Genomic DNA, 23,679 nt, shown 5'->3' with positions numbered 1-23,679 from the left:
TGCTCCTAGAACATGGAGTGGTGTCAACCAAAGTTACTTCAACCTTGAAAAAACAAAAAAGAAAAATAGAACTGTAGGAATGCTCGTCTATTCATTTTTTTTAAAAGATTTATTTATTTATGCATACAGAACTGGGGTAGAGACCAGAGGTGCAGGGGCAGTGAGAGGATTCACCAGAGACAGAGTGGGGAGCAGAACAGGCAAATCGATGAAGTACACTGCTGAGGGGAGCAGCGGGTGGGCCAGGAGAGGTCTGCCACGCCATGTGGGTCACCTCCCGGGCAGGGATTGAACTCATGCTGAAGTTGCTGTAACTTCTTAGTGCTGTGCTTTAACCCATTGTGCCACAAGGGAGGGGCCGTCTATTCATTTCTAATAAAACAATACCCAGTAAAATAGTCCTTTTTTCTTATATTTTTTAACATTACTTCAAGTGGTAAATACAAAGAAGAAAAGAAATAGAAGAGTAGAATACTCGTTTTAAATAAAACAATACAGTCCTTTTTCCTATATTTTTATTTATATAACATTACTTCAAGTTATAAATACAAAAAAGAAAAGAAATAAAATTGTAGAATACTCATTTTTAATAAACAATACCAGTTACAAACAGCCCTTTTTTCCTATATATATTTTTTCTTTTCCTATATTTTTTATTTGTATAAATATCTAGGTGAATTGACCAACTTGGGAAGCATACTAAAATGAAGTGCAGAAGCTATAGTTAAGTTTATGAATATCACTGGAACCACATCTAAATGGTAATGAAAGGTATTGTGTGTGAAAGGTTACAATTCAGAAAGGAAGAAAAAAAAGGATAAATGTGACCTTTTAGTTATAATAAGAGGGAAGATTATAAACGCTGGGAAATATTTCTCTGGCATTGAGCTTTATCATACAATGAATTAAAACACTGAAACCTTTGCAGAAGTCTTTAAATGTGGTTTATAATCTCATCTCTCTGTTGATAGCAATCTCATTTATAATAGAAAACAACCGAAATCACCAATCAGAGGGGATTATTGGGTAAATTGTGGTATCTTAAATTTTAATCAGTCATTAAAATTTAAAATATGAAAGCAAGAGAGCAGTATATTAGAATTCTTAAAGTGGGACATATAGTGAGGAAAGAATGCATAATTTCATCTACAGCATGACAGTTGTCATGTAAAAATTAGGCTTGAATGTGAATTTGGATTAGTTAAGAACCCAGAAAAATAAAAGTATTTTATTTATGGTATTACCTGGTATCATTGTGGGGGAAAAAAACTTTTCTCCTGTTATTTGTATGTAACAGGTAAAAATATATGTTTTAAAGGTATTCACTGCTATTGAAGTTGTGACTGATCTTCACTGAAGACAGGAAGAGAAACTGAGAGACTCAGGAAGCCCTCTGCAATCTTTGGATTGCTGATCCTTACTAACACAAGATGACAAAATTGCAGACACCTAAATCGTGCTTGGCGCTCTTGGGTTCCAAGGTGGGGAGATATCCAGAGAGGGTAGCATTCCAAAGCATCACTGGTTTCCATTAAAGTCTGATTTATGGAATTAAAAATTAATTTCATGGAAGCGAATTTAAACAGCCTTTTCATTAGACTGCACTTGCTTTAATTGAATTAGGAGTGATCATGGTAATGGCTAGGCCAGCACTGTTATTCAAAAAGATAGAATCTGAAGTTAATATTCTTGTCCTTATGCTGCTAGAAAATAACCCATGGATGATTTTTCCATATTCCATTCGGTAGTTGCTTGTTCTTAGCCAAGGTCCTAGCAAATGAAAGAAGCTATCAATTCTATTAAGCCAAAGTCCCTCAGGACAATGAATCAAAAGGATAAGCCAATCAAGGCCTCCCACTTGAGAGCAGAGAAGATTAAGGCCTTGTGAGATCAAAATGGGCAGATGACTTACCAAAGACTTACCAAATGGCCAGATTCAGGATCCTCCTTTCCCAAATTAAAATAATACTCATTTGAGGATGGCAAATCTCTCCTAACCCGCACGCTGCTCCCCTCAGCAGTATATTTTGTTGATCTGCCTGTCCTGCTCCCCATTCTGTCTCTGGTGAATCCTCTCACTGCCCCTGCCCCTCTGGCCTATACCCAAGTTCTGTATGCATAAATAAGTAAGTCTTAAAAAAAAATACTCATTTGAACACCCACTTCCCTAGTAAAAGGTTTCAGAGGAGTACACCAGGGTCTTTCCATATTAAGAACTACATTTGTTTCAGCATTTTAAATGATCCACATTATGAAATACACACACATCCAGAAACACGCACATAAGGAAAATATATTTGCCATTCCCAGACTTCAAAAATAATTTACTGAATCATAACAAATAAGAATATTCTACCTCCAGATAGCAGGGAAAACCTGCATAGACTTCTTGGTAAAGTTAAGAGATTTTATGGCAAACAAGGCGCAGATCCTCTTGAGTTGGGGATATAGAGCAAGGAAGTGGAGTACTATACTCCCATGGCCTCCCCCTCATTCCAGAGTGGGGTATGGAGAGCTTCCAGCCCTGTCTGTGGTTTCCTCATTCTACTCTTGCCTTCACTCTTGACACAGACACTCTTGTCTTTCTCTCATCTTGTATCAAAATTTTGATTGCAAGCAACATAAATTGATTTGAATGATTTAAGCAAAAGATAATTTGTCAGAAGGATCTTTGGAGGTCTCAGTCTGTGGAGGCCAAAGTGTGAATCCTGGGGAAGCACCAGGACTGGGCGTGAAATGATAGAGAAGTTCTTTTTGCAAAGAGAGCTTGGCGAGGGGAACTCTGGGAGAAATAATATCCAAGGGTTCCGTCCCCCCACACCACTTTCCCAAGACCCCAGTCGTGGGAGAGAGATACCCACTGAGTCTCTCTGAGACAGATCCCTCAAATTTCACTCCTAACAACACAGAACCCATCAGAGTTGGCTTAATTCCCAAATTTACTGGGGTGATTTGAGAAAAGAAGAAATCGATACTGCAAAATATAATTTTATAGAATAATGAGTATCCAGCACACACCATTTTACCTACTTGCATAGTCCTTGAGCTGGTAGTTGTTTGAAGGCTGGACACAACCATCAGATGTAAGTTATTCACAAGTGAACGTTTCTTGACAAAGGGTCGCAACTGCCAGGGTAGACTCAAATGAAGTCTATTTCTATGTCTCTTTTCCACGCAAGTTCTTGGGGTCCTCGCCGACTTTTGATTGGAAATGACATGTTGTCATTGCCAGGATAGCTGAACCAGCTCTCTATTCCTCTTTCAAAGTCCCTCATTTACCTTCCAGAGCTTTCTTATGGACTTACTGGCTCTCCTGGCAAGTTTTTCTCCTTTTTGTTTGTTTTTGGCTGATTCCCAAGTGTGATAGCACAGTACTGTTGACAAATGCAAAGGCTGGGATACCCTCCAGAGAAATGATCTATGCAGGTCTCATGCTCTCCCTTGCTGCAGCCACACCAATCTCCTCTCTTTAATAGAAGTGTTCTGTTGCTTAGCTTAATTCACTTAACAACCCCTAGCACCTTCTCATCCTCAAGAACATATTCTCCCACCTAATTCTTATTTTAAGAAAACTCAGTTGGAGCCATCACCAAAGTCTGTTTGTTCCACTCAAGCAGAAATAAATGCTCTTGGAAAAGCATCATAAAGTGAAAGCGTATGTGAAATTATCTTGGCTTCTGCTGAGAAAAAAGCATCTTATACACAAATGGAATTTGAATTTTTGGAAATGAAGTACAGCATAGTGACATTCAGGTTGCTATTAAGGTAATATGCTGGTATTGTCATTCCAGATAAAGATGGCCTTGCAACAGGAAGGATTCAACCGAAAAAAGCGAGGGTATAGAGACATCAATGAGATCGACATCAACATGAACGATCCTCTTTTTACAAAGCAATGGTATCTGGTTAGTATCTCTGCATCTTTCCTAATGCTTCTCATCATGAGACCTCAGATGAAAGATGTTTTTCTACTTCCTCATTATGCTGTGGGATGGTGGCCAGCATTCAACTCAATGAGCCTTTCTGTCCCCTCTGAAATGTATTGATTTACTATCACCAAGCATGCATCTTATTCTTTAATCTGTTTTCTTCTGGAACTGTTAAATAGTCATGATCTCTTAGGGTCAAAGCCATTACCAGCAGCTGATAAGATCCTCCCAGACTCTGAAAACCATAGCAGAGCATGGGCGAAAACTTGCAGAATAGGTGAAATGTGTGGAGAAAATAATCCAGGTGTCTCAACAGGCAAAGCGATTAGAGGATATGATAGAAAGAATCATATGGCTTCAACAGGGACAAGGAAAAGCACTCTGAGACTAAAAAAACAAAAGTACCATCTATCAGTGGTTCCTGAAATGACAGGAAATCAGTTCCATGGGGTTTATTTGATGCAGGATTTGAGGTACAGAAACTCAGGCTATAAGGCGTGGAAGCACACACTGTTTGGTGAAGTGAATAGTTTCTGCTCACCAATAGACTCTCATGATCCATTTGGACAGTGTGGTTGTGTTGAAAAGGGACTCAGTGACTGCAAGTTGATAGAAAACTACAGGGGATGTCAAGGATAAAAAGTGGCTAATTTGCAAATAGGGATGATGCTTTATTATGATTCAAAGGTGATGAATCAGAGGGGAATTCAGTTATGGTCCTGTGGATTGTCACATTCTACGAATGCATCAAAACTTCCCTCTTGGAGTGTCAGTTTGACTCTATTTCTACTTTTGACATGGACTCCAACCCGGGAAGCTGAATGAGCTTATTTATGTTATTCAGGATAAGCTAGGTTTTTTGGGATAATACAATTCCCAAATCATAGCAACTTAACAAAATCAAAGTGTATATCTCACAATCTTCCGTGATTCAGACTTACCAAACTCCATCTCAGCTCCATCCTAACCCCAGCTATCCTGAGCTTCTCAGTGAGGGGAAGAGATGAATTGCACAGCGGCCCTTAAAGCTTCTGCCTGCTCATGGTACATGAGCTGTGACCATTTCCATTTCCAAGGGGAAGGAGAGGTATGATGTTAACTTGTATCTGGAAGGAGATGAACAGTTATTTCTATAAAGATCATTAGTGACAGGTTAGACCACAATGGCCACAGGATCGCCATGGTCTTCAGCCAATATGAGTTCTGACTTCACTGTTTATTTACATTTTTTCTTTGAGAAAATATACACAGGACAGAGATCCATGAAAAGAGGATAGTGAACATACATATTTTAATTTTTTTGCTTCCTTTTTAAGGTATTTTAGGAAGGAGTTTAAATTTATTGTATTTTATTTTTAGCTTGGAACATGTCCTCAAGGTGAGCTAGCTATCTTTATTTCAGTTGAGCAAATATTTTCAGGTACGACTTGGGCAGATGATATTGAAATTACAAAGGGAAATAAGACATGCTTCCTCTTGCAAAGAACATTGTTATTTAGTGAGAAATGCACATTAAAACAAGAATAATACATGTGCAAAACTATGTGCATTGTATGCAAAACTCAAAACATGAATATAAAGCCATGAGAGTGAGGATTACATTCTAAATTAGGGAGGGTCTCTCCAGTGGCAACTCCAAGATGTTTAAAGACTTCAATCTAGTCATAAGAGGTGAGGGTAGCTGAAACTACACATTTGCATAAACAGGAAAAGTAGGTTGGGGAGTGCTAACATACCACTCTGGGGAAGAAGTGGTCTCTGAGTTGACCCTAGAATATCATAGGCCTGCAAGTGTCAAGCAAGCATTTTACACAATGGACCAAACCAATCAGATTCTCTGTTTTGGAATTTCTGTACCAGATCAACACTGGGCAAGCTGATGGCACCCCTGGCCTGGATCTGAATGTGGCAGAAGCCTGGGAGCTGGGATACACTGGAAAAGGTGTCACCATTGGCATTATGGATGATGGTCAGTATTTTAAAAGTTGGCATTATTTGGAAGCAAGTGTGTCTTTGCATGCTTTCAGGATATAAACAAGTCTTTGTTTAGGAAAGGTTAATCAGAGACAGACCAGCCAAGTGAGGGTTTGATGACCTTCTATTCATGCCAAATTCTCACTTTCATCCAACTTAGTAGTCTCCATACTAGATGATGCCCTTAGCAAATATTTGTCAAATGAATAAAATTCTTTAACTTAAAAAATGAACAAATGAAATCTGCCCTTCACTCCACCATCATTTCTTTTGGGCCACTACTGCCTAGACCTTGCCTTAAAGCATCCTTCAAACCTGTTTATTTTTACCATCTATTTCTCTAGAGCCACACTGTCTAACATAGCAGCCACCAGTCACATGTTGCTATTTACATTTGTCTTAATTAATTAAAATTATAATTACAAATTCAGTTCCTCAATCACACTGTCTTCATTTCAGCTTCTCAATAGCCACATAGGATTAGCCACTGTAGAAGTTCAATGCAATTTTAACTTTATCATTACAGAGATTCTATTAGACAGTATGGCTTTAGATTCATGAAATAGCTTTCTAGTAGTAGGAGTGCGGTTTGGAGATGTTGACATTACTGTCATTTCATTTCAGAACGAGTCCTTGAAAGCAACTTTAATAACATTTGTTCCCCATGACTTCTATAGTATATTATTCTATCTCATGTGCCTGCCAGACAAAGATTTAGTATCACTTTATTTTCTATAATTAGTCATAGGAGAACAACTGGGTTTGATAAATAGGTATATTTCTAACTACACGTCCTTGGTTCTTTGATTCTGAAGACCTTGTGCCCTGTAGCATCTCATTGGAGTGTGCTGTTGCCTTCACCAACATCAGGGTCTTCCAGTGAAGGTTCAACCCTGCCAACAGGTCCAATTATATATAAAACCTGTGCAGCAATGAAACATGGAGACTTTCCTTCTGAAGATCCTCTAAGGACACTTTGAAGCAGGCTTGAAGAAATAAGGAAAACTGGAAATGAGCACTCTTTGTGGGCTTATTAAAGCAACCCAAAACCAATAGCGTCTTCTGATGTGTGAGACGTTTCGAAGTGCATATGAAAGCTTGCACCCTGTGGTCAAAGGCTCTCAAGGCTGAGAGGTGTGCTGATGAGGGTGATTTAACTCTTCCTTCTTAGGCTTCGGATTAGAAACCAAAGTGGGTGAGGCCAGCTCACCAGGAGAAAGATGCACGCAAGACTCAGGGAGATCAGGGTTATCTTGCAGTGCTCACTTCACACTGCACCTGAGAGATTAGAGAGGCACCCTAAAATTAGGGCAGGACAGTGCTCACGGCAGGGACATTACTCTTGGGACTCTTCCAATGACTCTGTGGTGCCTGTTTCAGAATTCTTTAGCTGTAACCCCCATGACTGACTGCTCATCCTCTCTTCCAAAGATAACAAAACAAGGGTTAGTGCCTGACTCTGTTCCACACTTTCGAGCTCAAGAAACCAAGCCCTTTAGAAAGTCTCAGCAGAATGTTTTATTTGCTATTATTTCTTCTGCTGGTTCCAAAAAGATGAACTCTGCCTCCCAATTAAAATCCCTAACTTCTCATCATTCTGGTCATCACCTGCTAAAAATGAGCCACCCTAAAACCAACTTGCTTAAAACAATCTACATGTTAGCTCTCAGTTCTGCCAAGTACAGGTTATGATTGCAGCAGAAGCTCGATGAGACTGATGAGGTAATGCTGCCTTTCTCCCTTCTGCTGTGGTCCCAGGGCCTCACCTTTCCATCTGGTCTCCCTTTCAAGGTGACTGGATTTCTTGCCGATGATCAGGGGTCCCCTAACTGGCACTCAAAGAGACAAGGAAGAGATGCTCTCAGCCATCCAAAAGGCTGAATCTAAAATAAGCAAGTGTCATGGCCACTTTGGTTAGATAAATGATCTCAGGGCTGGTCCAGATTCCAGGGGAGGGAAAATATACCTACCTCCATGTGTGGAGAGAGACAGGAGTTGTGCCTAACTTTAATTTACCACATACTTATTCAGACCAGTAAACAGATAAAAGAATGAGAACTGACACATTCCCCAAATCCACTGTTGAATGGCAAAATGATTTAGGACAAGAATGGCTTACCACATGACAAGGACAAGACCAGAGGCTCAGTACCCTCTTGGCATGTAATTGAGCTCCTCTACTCCAAAACTTGGGACCGGGGAGCAGAGCTGTGAGACTGGGAACATCAGGACCACTTTTTCTCTTTTAACTGCACACTGGAGTGGTATGATATCATTCTCCAGATAGTCTCTCAACAAGACATCCTTCCAAAACAAGAGTAAAGGTATAGGCAGAGATGCTTACCTGATACCTAAGAGCAAAAATAACATACTATTTTGTAACCCATGATTTTCTGTATTTTGGCTTAATGACAAATACTCAGATATTTGTCTGGAAGATTCAATTTGTGGATAGTCATTTTCAGTAGCTGTTCACCTCCCTCTGGTCTCCTAACTCAAAACTTGGCTGTTGTTCCCTTGGTTATACCTAGTGATTCAATAGATGCTCAGTAAAAATCTCAGTAAGTTTCACTTGGGTGAAACTTAATGTTATTTCCATGTCCTACATGTCACTAAGAGAGATCCTCCTTGCTTAGCTGTTGTTCCAAGGAGCAGAAATGTTTCTTAAGGGTCTGTCTGCTGTGACATTTGGGTCACATACATGTCAGTGAGAACCCCATTTAATGCCTATTCATCTCCTTTATTATAATAGAATTGTTTGATATTGGGAACTTGGCCTAGACAATGAGACATGACATTGACACTAGGAAAGGAGTTACCCAAGCCAGGTAAGATTTAGGGTAAGCAATTGGCTGTCAAGGTCAAAGATGTCAGAAAGGTCAAGACCTTCCAATACCAGATGGAACCAAGGAAGGTGAAAGTCAGTGAGGTGGAGTCAGCAAAAGCTCCATGCCTTCATAACAATAAAAGCTGGTGCCTGCTGAGTATTTGCTGCACACTGCATAGCTTTTAGGAAACACAGTCATAATTATTTTCTAAAGCCAGTATGAACATGCTAAAGTTTTAAGAGGCAGAAACTGACCAATGTCTCACAACTGATTATAACTGTCTTCAGTGCTTGTTTCTGCCTTCCTGGTGGATTTGTAAATGGGGCCTCATCCTTGTCAGTGGCAATACAAGCTTAACAACCAGCTCTAAATCTCTCTGCATCACATAGGAAACAATACCTTCTCTTGAACCTGACTTCACAGCCCTCAGAAGTTCCTGCAGGGTATATGTTGCAGTTATGTGCCAGTAACAAATAATTCCAACACTTAAAAGCTGAGAGTGACAATTACTTTGCAGCCCAGGAACTTAGGGTGAATATGCCTGAGCAGTGCTCACTTCTGGTCATCCATGCAGTTGAGGTCAGCTATTGCTTGGGCTTCGTCATCTAAAGGCTCATCAGAGCTGGATCCCACCCAAGACAGCTTGCTCCTGTGGGTGGTTGAAGCTAGCGGTCCCTGGGGCTCAGCTGAAGCTGTCAAACACAGTGCCCACACATGGGCTCTTTACTTGGCAACTGGCTCCCTCCAGAGCAAGCATCCAGAGAGAGCAGGTGGAAGGTGCTGGGCTTCTTTCAATGTAACTTTAGAAATTAGGCAGTGGCATTCACTGGATCCTATTGATAGAAGCAGTAATAAGTCAAATCACATCAAAGAGGAAAGAACAAACTTATCTCAAAAAGGAGTGAGAGGGGGTACTATTGTCATCTTGTAGAAGACCAGATGGGAAATACTGAACTGCCATCTTTCAAAAATACACTCAGCCATTGAGACCTACCTCTCATGAACATATACATTGGTAAGGATAGTACAAGGCTCTTGCTCTCTTGGGAGAATAGAAAGAATGGACCTAGAACCAGAGTCCTCTAGTGTTGTACCTCTCAACTGAACTAGGATCACTCTAACCAGGAGCTAGGCAGTAGAATTCCCTCCCCACAAGAAGTTTCTCAAACCATCAGAACCATCAGAACTTACTGAACACTTGCACCACTGGATGAGACTTCCTGAGAAGATTCAAACAGGTAACAGGATCTTAAGGCTTCTGAACAAAAATAAAATCACGCATTTGTCCTTTGTGCATCACAGATTAGTTGGTGATAAGTTGTCCTCCATAAACTGAGTCACCAATAGTTGTGAAGTTCAGGTTTTGTGTTTTAAGACACTGTGTTTTTCCAGGCCCCACATTGTGTCGGGCATTCATTACTAAATATAAACTAAAGCAAAGGTGAAAAATAAGAATGAATACATTACTAATACAAGAATTAAAAAATGAGTAAGCAGATTAAGATGATGTATTCAGTGCTTTCCACCTCAGGAGATAATCAAATACACAAAAATATTAAAATACTGTTTGGTTACCAGGTTATTATTCTTACACTTTAGTTTATTGTTTTTTCTGAATCATATCTATCATTCTTCATAGTTCTGTCAGTGGTGTTTTTTGTTGTTTTTTTTTTTTTTCCCTCAGATCAAAGACCAAGTCTGTGTCGGCTGGCTTTCCCTGAGCCTAATTAAAAAAGGGATTTTTAATGAGGCTAAATTTATTTTGTTTTCATTCTAATTTCCTTCTGGTCTTGAATTATCTCATTTCAATATTTTTCTCTTCACGGAAAAGAGACTACTCTTAGAAAATTTCTCTTCTAAGCAGTTTGCACTCTCAGAACATGGAGTCATGGTTTGAAAATCAACGCTATTAGAAAAAATTTAAATTTTCTATGTGTAGCTCATTTCTTTTGTTTAGCTTCTCTTTAGTTACAGAGGGTTTTTTGTTTTATTTAAATTTTTTCTATAATCCAAGTAACACATTTTCCATTATAGAAAATATGTAAAAATCAGAAGATATAAATAATTAAAAATAAGAAAATAAAATCAGTCATAAAGTCAATACACTGAACTAATCAGTTCACGTCTTGGTACATGTGTTTTTTCTTCATAAATACTTGTATGTGTTTATATAACACATAAAATAACAGAATAGAATCATACTTTATTTTGTAACTCCCTTTTAAAATTTAAGAGTGTTTTGTGGCTCTCCTTTAATGCCAACATACATAATATCTTGAATCCCTACACAGTATTTTATCGGACTTTCCACAATTTATGTAACCAGCCCATTCTTTTTTCTTTTTGGCAAAGTTATATTTGCTGAGGTAATGTTGATTTATATTACAATAACATGTCCGAGGGTGTAGGTTTACAGCTTGACACGTGAATATTACTTCACCACACTCCCCTCCAAAACTCCAGTAACCCTCCTTTGGGCCTCTCTCTCCTCTCTACTCCCACCCACCACCTCCCTCTGGTAGCTCAGTCAGAGTCCACTGTGCCCTCCCCACTCCTATTTCCACACCCCTCACCCTCGCCAGTCCCTTCTCCTGAGTACCTCAGATCTACAGTCAGCTTTCAAGGTTTGTCTTTGACCTTTCGTTTAGTGTCTCCATATTCTACATATAGGTGACACCATCTGATATTTATCTTTCTCCTTCTGACTTACTTTGCTCAGCATCACCCCTTCCAGTTCCATCCATGTTGCCTCAAAAAACATGAATCTATTTTATCCCAACAATGAACCCACAGACTTTACCTGATTTCAACAAACATATACAAGTTAATTTCAACACAATATTTTAAAACCAAGTAGAGTTTTATTTTTACATCATATCTTCCCTTCTAAATAATCCACATCATTCTAGTGATATGGTAAAGGATGGTACTAATGATAATAAGAAATAATTGATCAAATGTGTACTATAAGCTGAACCCTTTCAATAAACTGACTCTAATCTTGAAAACTGCTTTCAAGACGAGGGAACTGGGGCTTGGAGTTTACAACACACAAATATTAGTACCTGAGCCTGAAATAAAACTAGACCTCTGGTCTTATAAATTGTGCTGAGGCTCAACTCTACCCAGATTGACCAGTCCCAAAATTCTTTATGCCAGGAAATTAACAAAGGAAATATTCTTTATCAAAACTTACGTCCTTCCACAAGTTCTGTTCTGAAGGGCAAAAGTCTGGCCTTAGTAAGCATGTAGTAAAGATGCCAGTAATGAGGGGGACTTGATGCTATTTCTAGCTTTTAAATACTGCCAACCCAATAAGAGTCATTAAATGCCACTGGGCTAAGCATGCCACAATTTTCTCCCCCTCACCAGGTTGCGGATAAAGCCAGCACAAAGCAGGTAAGCAGCACGCCTCTAGTCATGCAGCCAGTTAGCAGGGCGGTACACGCAGGTCTTTGATTCCAAAACTAAACTCATAACCACGTACCAGGTAGTGCAGGGACCTGGATGATTTCTCGAAGATCTAACTATTTGGTTTGCAGAATTGGGTGAGAGCTTTTCAATTTGCCCTTGAAGCATCACGGTGCTTTCTGAGGTCCACATGTCTGATGGAACCCAGCAGTATTGAGAGGCTATAATTCAATCTCTATTGGAAAACAAAACAGGTCTGCTTCCAGGAGAAAGCAGAGGTCTCCTGCTGAGAGGTTCAAGGTTTCCGGCTTTCTAGAAAGGCACATACTACAGAAATCAGCCTCCGCTCCCACCCAGGACACCGCTCGGAAAACCATTTCCCCTTGGTCTAATAGCTTTTCTCGCCCAGCCGTGTTCCTGTTATTATTTCCATACCATAGAATGCTCTCCTAATCCACTGCTGTCTACGCCCTGTTAAATAATAATCACTTTTCCTTCCCGGGGCCAGTTTCATTTCAGAAGAAAAGCCAGTTGATGCCTTAGAAATGTCAGGATTTCCACAAATCTCTCCCAGATCACAGCTTTGATGAGCCATTCGTCTTGAGGCCACTAAGCCCCTCAGTGCTGTCATTTATGTCAAAAGTGTTATCTTGGGGACCTGAGCTCTAATTGGCTTCACTCCTCTGACGCAGCTGGTGGCAGCTGCCTCTCCACTCAGGCAGTGCAGTTCACCCTCACTGGGGAATGGAAATACCAGGCGGAGCCTCGGGCCCAGGCACTCACCTTCCCCAGCCCCCTGGCAGCAGTCCCACCAGGAGGGGGCTTTTCTGAGCAGCTTTTGTGAGTACACAAACAAGTATTAACCTGTGCTGTTGTCTCTTCACAGGGATTGACTATCTCCACCCGGACCTGGCCTCTAACTATGTAAGTACAAGTCACTGTGTGTGGGGAAACCCGTGTTTCTTAAGCATTCGGCACCCCTTGCAAATGGAACACAGGTGCACGCGTGCACTCATGTACACACACGTGCGTGTATGCATGCACACAGGGTCACATGCACACGTTAGAACTGCCCATTTGGAGCCACAGCTCAGATCAACAGCAAACAGACAAGACTTAAGGCCTGGCAGCAGGCAAAGGCAGGTGGTTTGAGGAGGAGAAAAAGAATGAAACTTGAGGTCTGGAAGAACAGACAGCTAAGGGAAAAACTGAGGTCAGGCGGAGAAGAAGAGAAACTTGACAAGGGTTAAAATCAACCCTGGCTAAAGCGATTGAATTGCAGGGTGGAAATGAGCAGTTTGAATTCTTGCTGGATGAAACTTTGGCAAAAAGCCAAAAAATTGAAGCAGCTTACAGTGCAAAAAACAATAGCTTTGTGAAAGCAATGAAGTCTGCTTCTCTTGTTATTATTTTGCTTACGATGACGCCAAATCTAGCTCCCCCCACAATGTTTTAGTATAGTGCATAGTCTCCCTTGACAAATAAGAACAGAGTCACAGGAAATACCATTCCTGCCATCTCTGCCCACAAGTGACACTACCTTCCTGATGAAACCTATAAACTTTATGACTATCAACAATCGCTTAGCTTTAACCCCGGGGAGTACACTGTTCCAGCATTGGTGTGTTCACATTAAATGATCCAAAGTACTGCTCCTGTACCCTCCAGATCTAAGTATGTTTGCTTATTGTTTGTTTAACATTATTTGAATAATTGACGAGACTCACACTTAGGAGAACTTGTGCATTTGGGTCGTGAAAAGATGATTCACCAGCAGAAATGCTTCGGGACCAACATCTGGGTTACACGTCTGTGAGGTTTATGTGTCCATATTATAAAAAAGAGAAGAAAGGTTTCTCATGAGTTTTGTGCCTGGGCCATCAGGAAACAGATTTTTTTTAATAATATTTTTAAGTTCACTGAATCACTGGCACCATCCAGCCAAAATGCTGTTAGGGATGCGTGACAGAAATTACACCAAAGCTCTGTTCCCAGAGATGAGGATCCCTCCTATGGATAAGACAGTTAAATATTTCCTGCGAATTGTCGATTCTGCCTGAGAAGTCTGCCCACAGTGGCTGAGGAAGCCGCTCTCCTCGCCTCTCTGTGTCATCCTTTCCTGTCTGTAAGCGCACACAGCCTCGGCTGTCCCTTCTGCTTCCTTGTGGAGTCTGCTCTACCGGCTGCCTCCTCTTTTGCCCTCCCTTTCTCTGCCTGCACAGTACCTGGAGGGCGCTGGAGATTTCTCCAAAGGGGATTCTGAGAAATGTATGTTGCATTTCCTCCAAGGCTCTGAAATGCAGAAACCTTTCTTCCATAGGAAGAAATGGCCACATAATAACTGCAGGGGCAGCAAGCTCAGACTCGGAGGGTAGACCCTGCACAAGAGGCATTTGTATCCTCCTCCCTGGCTCAGCTGCAGCTGCCCAAGGCTCCTGCCATCCCCAAGACCCAGCACCTCCCAGAGCCACCAAATAGGGTTCTGTTCGCTTTCACAAACCAGTGAGGCTGCACTGTGCAGCTTGTAGGGTTTCAAGGTTAGGGTGGCTGCCAGTCGGGCTGGAAAGCTCACAGCACACAGCTTCCCTCCAGCCTGTGTGGTGTCCACTGACATGGACACGAACCTGAGCATGTGTCCTCTCTCTCCCGGTCCAGGGGTTTCTGTGCCAGGCCACTCCCAAAACCAGTTATCAGATTAAAAGGAGATCATCATTCAAGTGGGAAAAATACCTCTGGGGCTCTGATGAGGTGCAAGTGCAAAGCTAATCAACACTGTGATTTATCTGGCAAAAATCCTAGCCTGAAATTGCAGAGCAAGGCATCCAAATTGAGAGGTGCCAGCTCCCCTCAAATTTGCAGTATCACAATAGCCTGGAGGAGCTCTATAGGGTGTCATGTTTTTTGTTGTTGTTTCTGTTTATTTAAAAGTACACATATTTATTCTAATTAAAAAACAAATACTTGTTCTTTGTAGAAAACTTAGGAAAGCATAAAACACTCAAAACTAGCCATATCATCATTCTTGGTATTTGGGCTTTCAGTTCTTTCTTTCTTTTTGAAAATTTAATTCATTTTTAAAAGATTTATTTATGCATACAGAACTGGGGTACAGGCCAGAGGTGCAGGGGTGGTGAGAGGATTCACCAGAGGCAGAGTGGGGAGCAAAACAGGCAGCTCGAGGAAGTTCACTGCTGAGGGGAGTAGTGGGCGGGTCAGGAGAGTTCTGCCATGCCATGTGGGTCACCTCACAGGCAGATCGACGAAGTACACTGCTGAGGCGAGCAGCAGGCAAATCAGAAGAGGTCTGCCGCGTCATGTGGGTCACCTCCAGGTCCAGGGTTGAATTCCCACTGAAGTGATTGTGGCCAGCTTGCAGTGCTGCATCCTAACCTGTTGAGCTATCAGGGAAGGCCAGGTATTTTATTTTAAGAGAAAACGTGACTGATAGTGACATGGACAGTAAAGGGAAGGAAACCATAACATGATAAAGGGAGTTGGAAAGAGGGGGTGCACAAGACAAAGTAAGACACACATCAACTAAGCTTTCCAATGTTTTGCATGAGCTGAGGAGTCCAACTTGTTCACTGATTTCTCCCAAGAAAATTTCCAACAATAGTGACAACGGTAAGAGGACGATTTTAGTCTAGTTAAAGAAAGAACTGTCTAATTAAGTTAACAAATTAAAGGAATAAACTCTCCCCAGTAGTAGTGAAAATGTTCAGAAGAAGGTTCATGGCTATTTGAAGAGGCTGTGGGTGAGGAGTTGCTGAGTTTATGCTTATCTTAAACTGGATGATACCTAGGAACTCAACAGAAAATGTGACTTCCCTAAATAGTGCACATTTTGACAACTTGCATCGAGTGGAACATCTGAGTCTTCAATATCTATCAAGCACTTAGAACCTGAGTATATATAATTACACATTGTTTGGGAAATTTTTCTGGTTTTCTTAATCTAAGTGAGAACACTGAGTATCTGAATTCCTTAGCAGAGAACCTGAAACTGAACTGTGTTTTGGGCTTCTTTGTTTGGAGTTTTGTTTTGTTGTTTTGGGTTTCTGTTGTTTGTTTTTTCCTTAAAGCTACTAGGCAAATGCATTCTCTTTATTTTTTTTAAAGATTTATTTATTTCTGCATACAGAACTGGGGTACAGGCCAGAGGCACAGGGATGGTGAGAGGCCTCACCAGAAACAGAGTGGGGAGCAGAACAGGCAGATCGATGAAGTGTACTGCTGAGGGGAGCAGTGGGTGGGTCAGGCAAGATCTGCTGCTGCTCCTTGTGGGTCACCTCCAGGGTGGGGATCGAACTCATGCTGAAGTGGCTTTAGCTTCTTAGTGCTGCGCTTTAACCCGCTGCACCACCAGGGAGGGCCTGCATTCTCTTTATCTTTAATTAAAAATTTTATACTGTAATTAACAGAATGAGGATGGTAAGTGAAATAGAGCTACCTAGGAGAACAATAAAATCAGTGGACAGTGATCAGCTTGAAAATTGTTTGAGCAAAGGATTAGCAGGCAACTTTACACCTTGTTAGGTGATTTAACAGTTTAGCTAGGATGAGCTACCTCAGGGTCCTAGTAAAATGCACTTTCAAGAAGGTCTCTGTTTAGGTTTCTTCAGAAGCGAACTCTGAGACAAGGGTTTAAGGGCAAGGAGAGAGAGAAAAGAGAGAGAGAAAAGAGTGAGACAGAGAAGGGGAAAGTCAATGAATAGTGCAATTCTAATAAGCTACCATGTTGGCTGGAATTTATTCCCACTGGAGAGAGTGGGAGGCAGTTCTCCCCCCTCAAGATTGGAACTTCCAGGGGGTTGGGGGTACTTATGAGCAATACCTGTCATAGTTGGCTGAGGGCTGGTCCCAGAGCTTGTTAAGATCCTGTACCACTGGCCCTCCCTGGTGGCGCAGGGGGTTAAAGCACTGCACTGAGAAGCTAAAGCTACTTCCGCATGAGTTCGATTCCCGCCTGCCTGACCACATGGCGTGGCAGACCTCTCCTGACCCGCCCGCTGCTCCCCTCAGCAGTGTACTTCATCTATCTGCCTGTTCTGCTCCTTGGAGAAAGCCCTCTGGATAGAAATGCAGGCCCAGGAACTCTCTGGAACTCTCTGGGGATCTGAGAGTGCCAGGTCAAAGGCATATGGGGGTCCCCTCTGGCCACATCTGACAAGGAGACCATAACTTGGAAATACACTAAAAGTTCAAATGAGCAAAAATGTGCTGTGTTGAAATTTCTTGTTTGTCATTACTGTCAGTGAGAAGTGAACACTTTATCAGAGGGACTTAGGCAAATATGACAAAGATACTGTCATCATCAAAGGAGGCAAAATGTTTCTCAAAGTAGAATTCTTTTTAGAGCCTGTGGATTCCATAGATAAAAAGAGAAGAATCAGAATGTGATAGTTGCCTGGGGTTCTTGCTATTTAAAATGAGAATTCACATCCTTTGAAAACTGCAGATCAATAAATAAATGTAAGTCATTAATATTAATCTAATCCAACAAATCCACATTGAATCTGTTGAGTGTTAAAGCAAAGGAAAATAACAGCCACTTTTATTAGTATTCTATTGTCTATGATTGAATTTAATCAAAAAGATCTAAGCCCCACTGGTAAATGCACACTAGTTCAAATAATTTAAATTCTCCCTTCTCTACCCCATTAGTAATAATCTGAAATGAGTATTGACCAAGAAGCAATGTAGCAATGTTAGATAAAACCAGAGTCTCTCTCCTGCCCTGTGTGTAAAGGGTCCAGCTATAAGCTCTCCATCCGTCTGCCCGCTGTATTGGGCCTGCTGCCCCCAAAGGATCCTGGGTAAGAACACAGGTGGGATGTGAGAGCTGAGAAGGCTGAGGAGTTGTTTGTCAAAAGTATCCTCCACCCCTCCAATCCAGTAATGTCTGAACGTCTGTGTTCATGGTAGCAGCACAAGCCCTGGGGCCCAGTCAAGTCTGTGGAATAGAAGGCCACGTCCTCCAGAACCTACTACTACGCAACTCTGGTGGCAGCTCTCAGGTGGGAGTGGGAGGAGTAAATGCCTCCAGCTTTGCCTCCAATGCCCCATTGCTGAGCTACAAAGGCAAAGTAAATCTCACAACAATCCTTTAGGGTAGATACTATGGTTGCCATTTTACAAATAAGGAAACAGAGGCCTCAGGGGGAGGTTAAGTCTCCCAGAAAATCTGGAGAGTCTTCTTGGGTTGACATTTTCTAGGAGGCAGAACTGAGACAGGAAGTAGAAGGTAGGCTGTTGATTTGGGAGGTGGTCCCAGGAGACACCAGATCAGGAAAAGGGAAGTGATATCAGAAGGCAGAACAGCTGAGAACAAGTTTGTCTGAAGCCAGTTACCCCTAAGGGCAACAGGCACTTGGTCTCACTCCCACCTCTGGAAATAGTGCAGACAAAGCTGCCTTGAAGTTATTCACCAGCCTGCCAATCACTGGTTGAGAATTGTACCTGGGAGCAAGACCAAGGTGGTGAGGTAGGGGCTTCTCTCCCCTCTCTCTAGTCTGCCCCCCTGACAAGCAGAATAGTCAGTGACAGCCCACAGGCAGAGTTGCAGGTGCTGACAGAAGGAGACCAGTCAGCAAACAAGGGTAGGTTTCTGACAGTGGGACAACAATAGAAACTGAGTCAAACCTGAGCATGACTCCTGGCTGCCTAACTCATAGTTGTGTAACCTTACACTAACCTGTTTAACCTCTTTGAATGTTGCTTTCCTCATTGGTAAAATGGCTAAAATAAAAATCAAGTGTGCCATGCAACATCACTGAGATAATGTGTGTTTAGAGTCTGGCAGATAATAGATGCTCAATAAACATTCATTTCCTTCTCAAAAGAGATACAATTGCAACTCCACACAATGGCATCTTGTCCTGAAGGAGAAGGAGCAGGAGCAGGAAACCAAGACAATTGTTCACTTCTCAGGAAGTCAGTTGTCCAGAGAAAAAAAAAAGGGGGGGGTGGGGAGGACCTCATTCAGGCCCAGTGTAAGGTTCTTAGGCTAGGAAAGCAAGTACTGAAAAGTAGAGGTTACCAAAGTAAATCCAAAAGGTTTACTTGAAAAACAAAGTTTGATTTGATTTGAAAAGTAAAAGATTTATTTGCAAAAGGGCCTTAACCCTCCCATAGTAATTGATGCCCATTCCAGTCTAAAGAGAATACAGTCTAAAACTGTATAAACTTCTGAGCCTTCTCTATACCTAATGAGTCAAAATTACTGGGAATAGTCCCCACTTTGTGTATTTCTTCATATTTCCTAGAAACTGATGATTAATCTTGTCATTCATTTTAACACTTCATTCGTTCATTCATTCATCCACATATTTGACAGTGCTATTCCCTATCAGATATAACTGTATCATAACTAGACCACTGGCTCTTTGTAGGATAGTATGTACTTTTTTAAAAAAAGATTTATTTATTTATGCATACAGAACTGGGGTACAAGCCAGAGGTGCAGGGGCAATGAGAGGAATCACCAGAGACAGAGTGGGGAGCAGAACAGGCAGCTCGACGAAGTACAGTGCTGAGGGGAGCAGCGGGTAGGTCAGGAGAGGTCTGCCACGCCATGTGGGTCACTTCTGGGGCAGGTGGGGATCAAACTCATGCTGAAGTGGATTTAGCTTCTTAGGGCTGCACTAGGAGGGAGGGCCATCTCCCCTTTAATGTTTAGCACATTGGCTATCAGCATTTAATAACTATTTAATAAATTGCAATGAATACTAATTCATCATTCATAGTTTTGCAAATAAATCAAGTGCTAAGTCATAAGCTGAGCCTCTGTCAAAGACAGGGAACACTAGCATGCAAAACCTTCCTAATCCATAGCACAGGTTGACACCGCCACCCCTCTCCTCCAAATGCATGTTCCTGGTGAGGGGAAAAAGGACCCATGGAACAAACAAGGCCTGGAGAGAATATTATTCTCTGTGCGGCTTATCCACATGAAGATAAGCACTCCTTCTTTTCTATAATGCCTAGAACTCCTCATGTGGAAATACAGAGATATTCCCACAAGGGAGAGGACAAATTATGCTCTTTTGGGGTTCAGTGGAAAATTTGGAGCATTATGTATGCTCCAGGGTTGTTATTTCACCAACCAAAGTTCTTATAAAAGATAAAAGCCCACCTCAAGGACCTGTTCTTTTGATGGGTTCCTGACAGGCGACAGTCTCTGAAGAGGCACACTCTTTGGAGTGCTCTGAAGGACTGCCAGCACCAAACCTGAAGGAAGTGCCTTTGAGCCCAGCAGCCTTGAGCACACCAGGGCTCCAGGTGGCCGCCATGATGAAAGGGCTCCTGTGGAGATGGGCCCTCAGCCCTGGTGACTCAGGCACTATGAAGTATTGATCGAACACTGCTCCAGGCTTTTAGACCAATTAATATTTAAATAAGCACATTAATAATGCATCTGAAACTGAGGCTTAAACAACCTTTGTGTCTCACTGAAAGGAAAGGATGGCTTTTTTGAGGTACTTATTCATGATCCTGGTGAGCTCTTTATCACCAGGAGACCAGGCTGAATATTGGGAATAAAAACTTTTTTAATCATTTGGACAGGGCGTCATTGGTCAAATCATCTGACTCAACCCATGCACTTGAAGAATCTATTTTTATAAGACATGCATAGAAGATATAAAAATAATCAAGTACAGGAGAAAGCAAAGAAAAGAAAAATCTGGCCAATTGATTTTTCCACATTGCTCAGTTGACTAATTTTTGTTCCATTGAACTTTGTCAACATTTAACAGGCTTACATTGGCTTCCCATTGTGTATAAGGTGCTGTACTAGGAAGCTGGATTCAAACATGTGAAAAAAGTCCAAACCCTGCCCTCAGGGAGTTCAGAGTTCAATGGAGGTGACACGCATAAAAGTATATAATTACATCAGAATGTGCTCAGTACCATTCTAGAGATGAGATTAGTGCCCACTATGGGAAAGCAGCCACAGAACAAGCAGTCAACCCTAAAAATTAGAGATGGACAAATACTTTAATCCATTTAAAGGCTGTTTTCTTGGGTTGGTACAGCATTGAAATCATCTAGAAGCTTGATCTATATAACACTGAACAAACTGTGACTGGATTATAATTAGCTTTTCATCTGAAGATTGCTTTTACCAAGAAGCCTACCCCAAAAGTATCTCACAACGACCATCTTCTTTATTTTTTTCTTCTAAAGATTTATTTATTTGTGCATACAGAAGTGGGGTACAGGCCAGAGATGCAGGGGCAGTGAGAGGATTCACCAGAGATAGAGTGGGGAGCAGAACAGGCAGACTGACGAAGTACACTGCTGAGGGGAGCAGCGGGCGGGTCAGGAGAGGTCTGTCCCGCCATGTGGGTCACCTCCGTTGCAAGAATCGAACTCATGCAGAAGTGGCTTTAGCTTCTTGGTGCTGTGCTTTAACCCACTGTGCCACCAGGCAAGGCTGGGAATTATATTTTCATTGGGAAAATCACCTTATAAATACACTCTGTTAAGAGACAGGTATACAAAAACTTAGTGCTTGTGTTTCCTTTCATTATAAAGTAAATGAGTATGTATGTATGTTTACACTAGCAGAGATAGATTGGTTGTTATTGTTACTAATAACCTTAGATGTGATTCCCTGAAAGCGACTGAGGTGGTTACTCCTGAGAAAGTGATTTTGTTCCCAGGAGAAGAGGAGGGAAGGAAGGGCAGAGAAAGGCGTTTCGATTCAGCCTGATGCCCTGGGAACTCTGTGCCATGAACCACAGCACAGAGTTCCTCCCAGCAGAAGAAAACCTGCTTTTTATCCCCCACAGCTAACTTCCAGGGGTCCCTGCAACCTGTGAAACCTCCTTGGTAGTGCCCATTTGTCCAAGGGCAGATATCCAGGAGAGGAGGCTGCACTGACCTACAGGCGGCTCAGGCTGCGAGAAGGGGAAAGGGGCTGACGTGCTGCCCAGTTAAGGAAGGCTGGACACCAGCATGGCCTCATGGTGGCCTCTTGAGCACGACAGAGCCCATGCCTTACACTCTCCCCAGCCTCACACCTAGCACACAACCTGCAACAGGTGGCCAATAATGAATGATGACTGAACGAATGAGTGAATGGACAAAACAATGAATGAATTCAAGAGAGACATCTGATCTCAAAGAGTGGAGAAAAAGACTTCATCCAAACCAGCAATGGGTTGGAAAACCCATGCTGACAAAATAACTGTGTCCTCAGTAGAATAATGGCCTCCCCAAAATGTCCATGCCCTAATCCCTGTTACGTTACCTGGCACAGACACTTTGCGCAGATGGAGTCAAGGTTGACTCAAAATTGGGAGATTCTCCAGTGGGCCAACTGTGATCATGTGACCTAAAAATAGAGACAGAAAAGCAAAGAATGATATACTAGTGCTAGTGGAGAAAGGGGCAAAAAAGCAGGAGGGGGAGTCAACCCCTCACTTTTGCATATGACGATGGAGCAAGGGTCCCTAGCCACGCTTGCAGGTAACATGGAAGCTGCAAATGGCCTTCAGGCCCAGCCAGCAAAAAAGCAGGGACCTTAGTCTCACATGGAACTGAATTCTGCTAACAGCCTGAATCAGCAAGGAAGTCGATTCTGCCCTAAAACATTGCAAAAGAAGCACTACCTGCTAACACCTTGATTTTAGCCCAGAAATATGGTGTTAGACTTCAGATCACAAAAGCTATAATGCATTTGTCTTGTTTATTTATTACTATGGATACCAAGTTTGCAACCACTTGATCCGGCAACAGTAGAAGTTAATATAGCTCATCTGTTGAAAATAGTATGTTCCCTCCACCTGGAGAAAAATGTCCGAAGTGACTGCAGAGTGTAACTCACAGCTACTTTCCCAGCACCACAGACTTGCTGGTGACCCAGGAAAGCCGTTCTGAGGCTAGCAATGGCCCGGATGAGCCCCAAGCTGGTCCACACACAAGTCTAGGCAATTGAAGCTCTGTGGGAAGATGGGTGAGCAACATTGTGTGGACTCTGAGGTAGATCCATGCAGCCCAAATCCATTCCTGTGACTTCTCAGTCCTTATTCGGACAAACACCGGGCCCATCTCACCCCCATTTTCCCATCACCTGCTTTCTCAAAGATGAAACTTCTTTCACTTAAGGTTGACTTGAGGGCACGCGTTGGTATTTTGCCCTCCATGTTAAAAAAGTTGAAACTAACTGTGCTGAAATGTGGGCTTGGATGTGACCACTGAAGGAATGTGGGGCATTAGAGTCCAGTCCCTCACTGCAAGGAGGACTCCTAACTGAGGCCCAAGAAGCATGTGAATTGCCAGAGGCCACACTGCAGTTTCCAACAGAGATAATCCTGGAACTTGGGTCTCCAACATCCCTAGACCTAAGCCACCACTGCACAGCTCATTTTCTGATGCCATTCTACCTGCTGTGAAGAGGCACCTCTCTGGCTGGTCTAAGTGCCCAGCCCAGGCAAAATACCACCTGTGAGTCCCTTTCCCTGACAAGTCCTCCCAAACCACCTTCTGTCACCTACAACCCCCTCATTCAACCACCAAAGGGAATCCCTGGA

The 23,679-nt window shown here is 42.2% G+C and overlaps 1 protein-coding gene across 1 annotated transcript in view; it reads left to right on the top strand.

Annotated features, from left to right (window-relative positions):
• The window catches only part of PCSK2 (proprotein convertase subtilisin/kexin type 2), a 225,640-nt gene that overhangs the window by 119,187 nt on the left and 82,774 nt on the right, over nucleotides 1-23,679 (top strand). Inside the window, exons 3-5 of the mRNA XM_004686939.2 lie at nucleotides 3,792-3,905; nucleotides 5,790-5,898; nucleotides 13,029-13,066. Of these exons, the coding sequence (XP_004686996.1) occupies nucleotides 3,792-3,905; nucleotides 5,790-5,898; nucleotides 13,029-13,066 (261 nt within the window). The remainder of the gene's footprint in view (nucleotides 1-3,791; nucleotides 3,906-5,789; nucleotides 5,899-13,028; nucleotides 13,067-23,679) is intronic.

The sequence above is a fragment of the Condylura cristata genome, unplaced genomic scaffold, assembly GCF_000260355.1.
Source record: "Condylura cristata isolate star-nosed mole 26May11 unplaced genomic scaffold, ConCri1.0 scaffold00022, whole genome shotgun sequence".
NCBI lineage: Eukaryota > Metazoa > Chordata > Mammalia > Eulipotyphla > Talpidae > Condylura > Condylura cristata.
Note: the sequence above shows the minus strand (reverse complement) of the source record. Positions and strands in the feature narration are given on the sequence as shown.